General features: G+C 49.2%; 1 protein-coding gene and 1 non-coding gene across 4 annotated transcripts; both read right to left on the bottom strand.

Moving 5' to 3' along the window:
- Positions 1–1,221: 1,221 nt before the first annotated feature.
- MAGED2 (MAGE family member D2) lies at positions 1,222–9,520 on the bottom strand. Of its 3 annotated transcripts, none has more exons than XM_019955714.2 (13): positions 9,372–9,520; positions 7,800–7,873; positions 6,965–7,438; positions 6,059–6,367; positions 5,875–5,938; positions 5,535–5,614; positions 4,903–4,997; positions 4,130–4,209; positions 3,993–4,035; positions 3,596–3,658; positions 2,379–2,493; positions 1,541–1,947; positions 1,222–1,356 (listed from the first exon to the last, which is right to left on the bottom strand). In XM_019955714.2, exons 2-12 carry the CDS (start codon positions 7,842–7,844, stop codon positions 1,549–1,551), a joined length of 1,767 nt encoding a protein of 588 aa, XP_019811273.1. In that variant the 5' UTR covers positions 7,845–7,873; positions 9,372–9,520; the 3' UTR covers positions 1,222–1,356; positions 1,541–1,548. The 3 variants fall into 3 exon arrangements, with proteins under 3 accessions (XP_019811273.1, XP_019811272.1, XP_019811274.1); XM_019955713.2 differs by lacking the exon at positions 9,372–9,520 and adding an exon at positions 8,742–8,866; XM_019955715.2 differs by lacking the exon at positions 9,372–9,520 and adding an exon at positions 7,989–8,078.
- Positions 2,655–2,782, bottom strand: LOC139181815 (small nucleolar RNA SNORA11). The gene has a single exon (XR_011565553.1). It is a non-coding gene; the product is annotated as a small nucleolar RNA SNORA11 (small nucleolar RNA).
- Positions 9,521–9,894: the final 374 nt, after the last annotated feature.

The following is a 9,894-nucleotide window of genomic DNA, read 5'->3' as shown; positions in this document are numbered from 1 at the left end:
AGCTGGGAGGACACCTTCAACTACACAAGGGGACTCTGGCATTTGGCTCACAGTGTTCCTCTCTACCCTAACTTCTGCCTCCATTCTGGGTGATTACACTGTCCAAATGGATAACCCAACCAGGCCACTGACCCCTCCTCATCTCTAGGAACCATCATCTTCTTCCCTTTTAACCAGCTATTCCATGGATCTTCCCACTGCCCAGAGTTCTTTCTGCTGTCTTCTTAATCATTCTACTGTCTGACCATCGAACTAGTCCCTCAGTTCATCCTTCTGGTTCTCTAAACATTCCCTCCCAGACAGCTATAACACTGCACATAGCAGGCACTTACTATATTCACTTACCTTTCTGTCTTGTTCATAGACTTCAGAGACTCCTGTCCACAAACCCCTGCACTGTTTCCCAATCTGTCACTCAAACTCTATCTTCCTCACCAAGAATGCTTGGGTTCCCTGGTCCATCTCTTTCTCCATTCTGTGAACCTACATTGTGGACATGGTAACAAAGATGCAGACTCATACACTTGCTGCCCTTGGTCTTGTCCTTATTCCACCACTGAATAACAGAACCAAATACTTGGAATAAACTAACACTCATCTTCATTCCTACAAGATTACTGAGCACTTTGCCATGGGGAAGGGGGTCTACCATAAATCATAGGCTCCCTGCTCTACTGGGGCCTCCCCACTGTCTGGAATCCTACAGTCTCCTCTCCAAGTCCTTTCTGTACAGTCCCTTCCCACAGGTCCTCCCCTTCCACCTCCTCAGGGACTAGGCTCCATGAGTCAGCCTTCAACATCTCCCTGTCTTTTGGCTCCTGCCTGCTCAAATCTCTCTTTTCCCAAGAAATTCATTATTCTTGTACTTCTCTTTAGCTACCTACCTCTCTCTCCTTCTTGTCTAACCCAAGTTTCTCAAAAGGAGAGTCAATACTTGATGCCCAATCGCCTCTATTTTTCTGGACCAGATTTGCCCATATCAGAGCTTCTTCTAAGTATGCCCTCTGTGCCTACAATCCCTATGACTCCCACACCACTGCAACCCTGCCTGCTCTATAGGATAGAGATGGGGCCCAACCTATCCCAGGAAACATGCTAATCTTGCTCCACTGAATTCAGCAATGTCACCTCAAGCTAAGCACAGATTGAGGTGGAAACTTTCCCAGTTCATTTTAAAATATGATACAAAAACGTGACAGCCCACCAAAAAAGGCAATAAACTCAGAAATGGCAAATAGATTTAATGTAGAGTGTCAACTTCAATTGATTGATAGTGGCTGCCTAGAGCGCTGTGTTGAATAGGTTTCTGAGGATGCACCCTGGCTCGAAGAGAAAGACTGCTGGGATTAGGAATATCTGAAAACACAAGTAAAAGAAAATAAAAAAGTCAATTATATCCACCAATAGGAAGGAATAAAATGCCAAAAGTAGTGTCTTCTCACACTCTCCATGTGATCCTCCAACCCTGGCCTTCCTATAACCACCCAGCTCTTTATCCCACCCCCATGAGCCCTGGCTTCCCCAAAAAATAAGTAGATACCTGAAATCTCACTTGTAGGAGAAACCACAGGCACCAGAACTGCCACTGGCACTGGCACCAGCTCCACCAAGGCCTGCGAAGAGCCCAAACGTGAGAGTGGCTGTCAGGCTGGTGCTGGCACCAAAGTTGCCACCAGCACTGGCACCAGCACTGGCACCACCACTCTCCTGGGCTTTGGCTTTAGCTTCAGCTCCTGCCTGGATACGGGCTTTGGCCCAGGGTCCAATATCAGCTTCATCCCAGTTGCAGGGCCCAGCAGCATTCTCAGAGCCGAGCCCAATGCCCATCTGAGCTCTAATCTCAGCCCTTGCCTTGGCTTCAGCTGCAGCCTCAGCTGCAGCCTTCATATCTGCTTCCATTGCCTCTCGGTACTGAGCTGCCCATTCCTTAGGGTCCTTCTTTTGTACCTACAACAGGAAGAACAACCATCTGAAGGATCTAAATCTGAGCACCAAGTGCCTGCTCTATGCAAATTATGATACCATGCTGCTACTGCTGCTGCTGCTGCTAAGTCGCTTCAGTCGTGTCCGACTCTGTGCGACCCCATAGACGGGAGCCCACCAGGCTCATACCTAATATTTCAGCTCTGCTTTGAAACTTACTATCTCTGTGACCTTGGACATGACACCTAACAACCTCTGAGCCTGAGTATTCTCACTTGCAGTAAGGCAATGACATGTCAGTTGTAAGTATTAAATGATTCAAATAAAGTGTTTGCACATTAATACAGGCTTCAGAATGTTCATGCATGAACCACAGACTGCTCTGCACACAGCCTACCCCAGACAGTGGCACCCCATGCTCTTGGTATGCCAAGCTTGGGCAGTTCTCCAATTACCTTGCAGGCAAACTTGAGGACTTTCATTTTGCTGGTTTCATAATAAGAGCGCAGGCCCCAGAAGAACTCATATTCAGGGGGATTGCTATTAGGGACTCTGACATAGTCCAGGTACCTTGAAAAGAGAGGGTCAAAGCCTTTATGTCTATAAGACCACTAATGGCCCATTCATGCATTTAGGTGGCAAACTCCCCCACTGACTACTGCAGCTTTTCTTCCAATCTTCAGCCCTATCTCACTGACCCTACCCAGCAGCCATGTGGAGGTACAAGGGGCCTGTATAGAGTATTTCTTCATAGGAAGGCCACAAGTTTTGTGCCCCTGTCACAATAACCCAGATTCCTATTGGGTGTATTGCAAATAGAGAAGCCAGTTCTTTAGGCCCCCTGCTCTGAACACACCCCACCAATGGGCTCATCCGTGGCCTGGCTGAACCCTGGTACAGTCCATCCTAGGAAATGACTGTATGGGACAAAACAGTCAACCAAGAGCAGCGGATTCAATGCATACTCTCGAACATTTGTGTGTGAGCATACAGGTATGTGGGCTGGTACAGCTGCGTGAGTGCACACATGTTCTCCAAGGACCAAGAACAGGGTGGGACCTGGCCAGAAAAGTCAGGAGGACTGGGCTTCAGATCCAAATGGGTCCTTTACCAGCCAGGGCCATGTTCAGACTTCTACTCTCTGAGCCCCAGGCTCCTCAACTGATACTGGGGTTGGGATGATGGCAGCTATTCTGCAGAGTAGCTATGAAAATGAAATGAGATGTTCAAGTCAAGACTCCAGGACAGTACATTGCTGCCTAAAGCTACCATTCTATGGCATTTCTTTATGGAAATTAATTTCTATGAATCCCCAGCTAGCATAGTAAAAAGAATCAAGGTATTGAAGTCAGGATTTAAATACAACTCTTCTATCTGCTGCCTGTATAACCCTGAGCAAATTACTTCACCTCTGTCAGTTTCAGTTTCCTCACACATACAATACTGGTGATGACAATCCTTCCGCTGAAGAACTGCTCCAAAGGCATATATGAGAGCACAAGTAGGTCGGTAAACGTGTACTCATGTTCTCTGCCACTACCTCAGGAATAAGCTACCACTTGCATATGCACTTATATAACATGCACAGGCACATGCACATGCACCACAGCTTTATCACTCATTTCGAAGACAGGCAAAATGCATGGAACACAGCAACACCATACAGACTTACTTCTGCTTCACAAACTCATCGGTAATGAGCTTCTTCACATCTCCAAAAAGCGAATGATGTATCCTTACAGTAGAGAATGATAAAATAAATAAATACATACATAACTATATACACAGATAAATATAACTGGGGCTACAGCACTTCCCAGATAGGACAGAGACATTTCCCACATGGAAAAGAAGCTTCCAGCATAAGATGGAAATTCCATAGAAACCCAAGAGTCAGTGACATAGAGCAGAGTTCAGGACCATTTCCCCATCCACCTAGGTCAGAACCCTGGACCCAATCCAGCACCCCCGCCCACCCCACCAGACCACCAGGCTGATGCAATCCTGGGACCATCCTCTCTTGCCAAAGGACAACACGGACAGCAAGTGCTGACAGAGTCCAATCATACCCAGGGCGCAGCCCCAACTTGCGTAGCACCTCCCAGATGACAGCTGCAAGGGGAGGAAAAAGGAAACAGGGATAGAAAATGAACATGTGCAATTCTGACCATGACCCCCCCATCCAGCTGCCAACCCAGCCACTCACCCTCACTGGATCGATTTCCATTCATGAAGATGATGCTAAGAAGCACCATGAGGAGACCGAGCTTTGGTGAGTCCTTGGTCCTAGGAGAATAATGGGACAGAGAGAAGGTTTACATCCAGCAGCCATCTGCAAAAAAAAACTCACTAGCCAGCTCACTAGGCTAGCTTTTCCCAGATTCTTCAAATATGGGAGAATTCTGCCCAGTCTATACTTCAAGCTCTATGTATCCTGGGTAAGGCACTTAAGATTTTGAGCCTAGTCTCCTATTCATAAAATGGGAAAAACACATCCTTCTCTTCCTGTGTTGCTGAGAGAATAGAAGAATGGTATGATCTGAGCACCCAGTCAACTCTGAGTCCCTTCTTACTCCCCTAGACCCATCAGTTTCAAGAAAATTCTAGGCATAGCCCCACTGATGCCCCTGCCCATCGAGCACCATGATCCACTCATACCAGGAAGCCCTCCTGTGAGAACTATTCTACCAAGGCCAATATGAAGAGACAAGTTATGACAAGTCTGCTTTCTTGGAAAGCTTCTGGAAAACCAGAAAATCTTACAGTAAGAGTGCTTCTACCCGAGGCTTCTACACGCTACAATCATAATCAGGTACCACTCCTGTGTGCAGGGCTCCAACTATGTGTGGATGATAGAAAAGGGGTCTGGGGTTCTGTCCTTCCTATTTCTTAAGGGGGTATAGGGAGAAGATAGGGATGAACTAGTACCATGAACGAAAGCAGATGCCTCCCTCCCATCCCAGCCCTATCCCAGCTTACGTTCCCAGTATGCCTGCATCAGTGGGCTCTAAGGTGCTGAGAAGAATGTACAAGTGATCATTCTTATCAATCTCCTTTAATTGGATCCCAAAAACCTGTGGATGGGGAGAACAGTTTGTGAGACCACAGAATTCAGCTTCCTTGGCATCCCATAGCTCCCCATGTACTCAGGAGTCTGTGTGTGTGTGTATGCTTGTATGTGTGTGTGTATGTGTGTGTGCATGTGAAATCAGTGAGATAATGCACATAAAGCACTTAGCTGAGTGGCCAGCACACAGCAAACAGACAACAAATGCATTACTGTTATTGTCATCTTTGTGATCAGTGGAATCCAGGGAGCCAGAGAGTGGGTAAAGAAATTGAGAAGTGAGTATCTGAAGTACATTACAGGACTGTCCAGCAGTGGACAGAGCCAAGACTAAGCTGGGTAGCTTGGGTTCTAGCTGTGCTTTTACCATGGACTTGCTGTGTGACCTCAAGCTAGTCTATGCCCCTTGCTAGGCCACTGTCTTCCCATCTGCACAGTGATGGGGCTGGATTAGTCTCTGTGGTGCCCCCCAGAAGAGACATGTACACCTTTGTTTGATTCAAGGTTTCCCCATTGCACCCATCCCCCAGGTCTGCCCCTTCACCTTCTCCAAGGAATAGCCTGCTCGTTCAATGATTTCAGGGTACACATCAGTGTATTCTTTGATGATGTCCTTCAGCATGTCTGCAAGGGGAGAGTGTTGCGAGCACCTGGGCTGAAGTGAAGCCAAGTGGCCCCCATACCCAAACTATACACCCTTTACCAACCCTGCTGTGGGTAGCACAAACAGGTTCTGAGCTAGTGAACAGAGATGCTACTACTGCCAAATTAGAACTTTGAGAGGGCATAAGTGGAAGCAAGAGAGCAAGAAATGCCCTCAGCATGTGGGGGACAGGGCAATGGAGGGCAGAGCTGGAGGAAGGAAGGGGTTAGTAGGACTCTACCTGAGCGTTTGATGGGAATCTTTGTCTGGTCTTTAACCAACAGGTACTTCACCAAATCGTTTGCCTGGGAGAAGTGGAAAAGATGGAAAGATCAAAATGTGTTTGCAAAAAACTTGACACAATGGCAGAGAAGAAGGCAGGCAAAGCAGAGAATAATGCAGAGTGGAGAGGACAGGGTTCTTACCCTCCCTTGCAAAAGGGCCACATCCCGGGGTGGTGGTGCTTCAGGCTCTTGGGATGACTGGAGCTTGGCAGCTCTGCGGCGAGCCTTGCCCCTACGGGCCTTGGGTGATCTCAGAGAAAGCAATGCTCTCCGGGCCCAAGCAGCCAACCGAGTCCTTGATGCCCTGCGGGCCCAAAATGCTATGGGGCCCCTTGAAGCCCTGCGGGCCATTGAAGCCATTAGGGCCTTTGAGATCCTTCGGCCACTTGTGGTTCCAGAAGCCTGACTCTGATCACTGCTGCCATCCTCTTCCCCATTCAGATGCTTCACCTGCATCAAGAGAGCAAACACAACATTGCCAGATGAAACAGATGGTCCTTTTTCCTTCATCTTCTCTCTTCCAGAAGTCCCCTCTAATCCCACCCTTGTAGTAACAGCCCGACTCACTAGATATTGGCCATGTTGAGTCTTGGATTCATCTTTCACTGGTTTCCAAGTAGGAGTTTCATCTTCCCACCAGGACAGGAGCAACCCAAGTGTAAAGCCTGAGGCTTCTCCTCTTCCTGTGTCCACCACTGATTCTGTTTATATCACCCTGGACAAGTCACTCCACCTCTCTGGGACTCAACTTCCTTCTCTACAAAACTAGATCACTTTCAGGATTTAATGAGATAACCTGTGTGAATATGCCTAGCTCAAGCCCTTGACATATGGTAAGCTACTACGTAAACATAAACTGCATTTTGTTTAGATTTCAGCTATGTGTATTCCTATCTCATGTCCAGTCTATGAGCTTTCTGAAGACAGGAATTATAACAAATTCCTCTTTGTGTCCCCCCACAGCTATTATGAGGAGAGGGAACCAACCTTCTAAAGGTTTACAGAACCAGGAACCAACTAAGAGAAGTAGAAAAGCAAAGATCTTACCTTTCGGGCTTTCTTGGCCTTGATCTTGGGCCGGGTATCCTGATTCTCCTGAGCCTGACCAGCTGCACCCTCAGGCTCAGGTTCATCTGCCAGAGCCTGAGAGGCAGTAGACTCAGTCTCCAGGGTCTTTGTATTGACCTTTGTATCAGCCACAGAGCTAACCTTTTTGGTCTCAGTAGCAGGCACTGTCACAGCCTGAGGGTCAGTATGCTGCATGTTGGTGTCAGCTGCCAGACTCTTCTTTTTGGCTGCTAGAAACTGGGTATCGGTCAGCTTAGTGGTAGGTGAAGCCTGAGTGGCAGGTACCTCCTGAGCCTCAGTGGCCTTTGAGACGCCTGCAGCATTTGAGATCTTCGTGGCCTTTGAGACCTCTGGTGTCTTTGAGCCCTTCGGTGTTTCTGAGGCCTCTAAGTTCTGGGTCACTGTCAGTACGGTCTGCATCTTCAAGCCAGGGTCCTCTTCTGAAGCTTCAGCCTGCAAGATGAAGCAGGGAAGCTCACAAACTTTCTCCCCACCCCTAGTTAAGCAAATGGCTCCAAAATTCCAGGGCCTCACTTCTCTTACCTATACTAATTCCTATTTGCGGTGTGCTCTGACCACCTCTGCCCAACAAGGCCTCTCCTGAGCAGAAAAGGGGCGGGCCCACTCTCCCTCTAGCGTTGCTTCCTCCCTCCTTCCTTCCCTCCTCCTTCCCTCTACTTGGGGGAGGGGGGCAGCACCCAAGCAAGGAGGTAGGTGGAGAAGGATTAGGATGGGAGGGGAGGTGCCAAGGGATTGGGGGCAGCAACAAGAGCTGGAGAGCAAAAGCAGCTAGGGAGAGGGCAGAAGGGCTTACCTGGAAGCGGGTTGGACCCGTACCACTCTCGCTTGTGTCAGACATGTCTCAAGTCGGCCTGGCAAGAGCTGAGCCTGAAGGGGAGAAAGCCTGGGTCAAGAGGCAAACCCACTGAACGTCTTCTCTCCCGCTCTGCCTGGAGGCTGATCCCCATCCAATCCCAAACCCTCCCACGCCCCCCACCCCCACCCAAAGACTTCGTTCTCAAATTCAGTATTCCAGAACGTCTAGGTCTCAATTCTCTGCAGCCGCACCCTCCCCTTCTCCAGGAAGATGTGCCAGCGCGGCAGCCCTGAGGACCCCGCCCCCTTCCCTAGTGCACCCCCCTCCCCAGCCGCAAGTCGACAATGCGCATGCGCATCCGTTGCAGGGCCCATCTCAGCCCCACCCGCTTTCCCAGCAGAAGCCCTTTCTTTGATGTCCACCCTGCACATGCGCACTCTGCAGCTGGTGTCTCTCCAAGCTGGCCCTTCTCTACACGCCCCTTTCTAGCGATCCATAGTGCGCATGCGTAATAGTCGAGGACTCAGTCCAACACCTTTTTTCCAACACGCCCCTCTCCAAGTTCATAGTATCATTCGGTCCCGCCCCCTCCCCAACAAACCTCACTCTCAAATTGTCGCAGTGTCCGTTAGTCCTGACTCCTCCCCTACTGAATACACCCCAAGTCCAGAACACCGCCTGGTCCCGCCCTTTTTCATAATATGCCCCCCCTCCAAACAGTGCCCAAGTGCATCTTGGTTCTTCCCCGTCTCTAATACACCCCCTCCTCAAATCAGTACTGAGCTAGTGATTCCATCTTTAGGCCCAGCCAAACAGGGTCCGGTCCCCTCCCTTCCTGACTGGATGGATCCGGTATGATCCGGTCCTTTAGAGTAGGATTTCTGCATATCCCAGAGGGTGGGGCAGATCCCTCCCGGGCTCAGATCCAGGGCTGCTCACCTCGTCCTTCTACAATTCCTGAGTGCGTCCACTCCCTCTGAGCCCCTCATAAACTCAGAGACTTCCCTCTCCGCTCCAGGCCGGAAGTGGCCCCGCCCCTTTCCGCCTCCCTAGGGGGGCCTCCGTCTGCCCTTCCCCCGCTCCCTACTCCTCATTCCTTATCCCCCACTTCGTACCAGTCCGTATTCCCTCTGCCTTGATCCCCGCTCCCTAGTTCTCCATTGACTTTCCTATTTACCCCACAGGATTCCTTATTTCCATTCCTCACACCATCCTCCTTCATGTTACTACTGCACTCCCTCCCCTAGTATTCCTTAACCATTCTCTACACTCCCCTATTTTCTTTTCTGAATTTCCAGTTCCCCTCAGCATTCCCCTTCCCCCTCATATTCCCCATTCACCATTCAACACGCCCAGTTCCCAGTTTTTCTCCCCTCCCTTCCTCAACTACTCTCTGCTCTCCAGTCCATAAACCTACTACTCTCTTGGTCGTCTTCGTTGCCTAAATCCCACTCCAAGTAACCTCTCCCCTAGCTGCAGTGGTGCAGTAAAAATTGCCCACCTGCCTGGCTCTATGTTCGAGAGGACTGGAACTACTGTCTGGAAAACCTCAATCTCAACGTCCCTCACCTTGTCCTCCAGCGAGTCCGGAATTTGTCTTCCGTCTCTTAGTCCCTCTGGAAGTCAGCGTCCTGGACTAGAGCTGCAGACAGCCCAGCCCAGCCCCTTTCCGCAGCCCCCTGCCACCCCCCTTCTCCTTCCTCGGGGGGTGGGGCAATGGGGCCCAGCTCAGGGCTGTCTGACGCCAAAGCCCGTGTTTATGCCACTGTACCAGGCTCGGTCTGAAGCCATTCCAAACCAAAACCACCGCCTCAAAGCGATTCATTCATTGAATATATTTATTTTTATATCTTTATTTTTGTTTATTGCAAAAGTAATGTAGTTGTGAAATTTCAAATAATACAGAAATTTGTAACATACTTAGCTCATGCCCCAGAAATAGCCACTATTAGTATTTTGATATACATTCTTCCAGATTTGTTTCTATTCATATACTGATTATTTGAGTTTTCTCCCCACAAATGGTACACTGTATCTGTTACTCTGTGACCTGGGTTTTTTTCCCAGTTGTATATTCTTTAGAATTAAGCTG

The sequence above is a fragment of the Bos indicus genome, chromosome X, assembly GCF_029378745.1.
Source record: "Bos indicus isolate NIAB-ARS_2022 breed Sahiwal x Tharparkar chromosome X, NIAB-ARS_B.indTharparkar_mat_pri_1.0, whole genome shotgun sequence".
In the NCBI taxonomy this organism is placed as follows: Eukaryota; Metazoa; Chordata; class Mammalia; order Artiodactyla; family Bovidae; genus Bos; species Bos indicus.
Note: the sequence above shows the minus strand (reverse complement) of the source record. Positions and strands in the feature narration are given on the sequence as shown.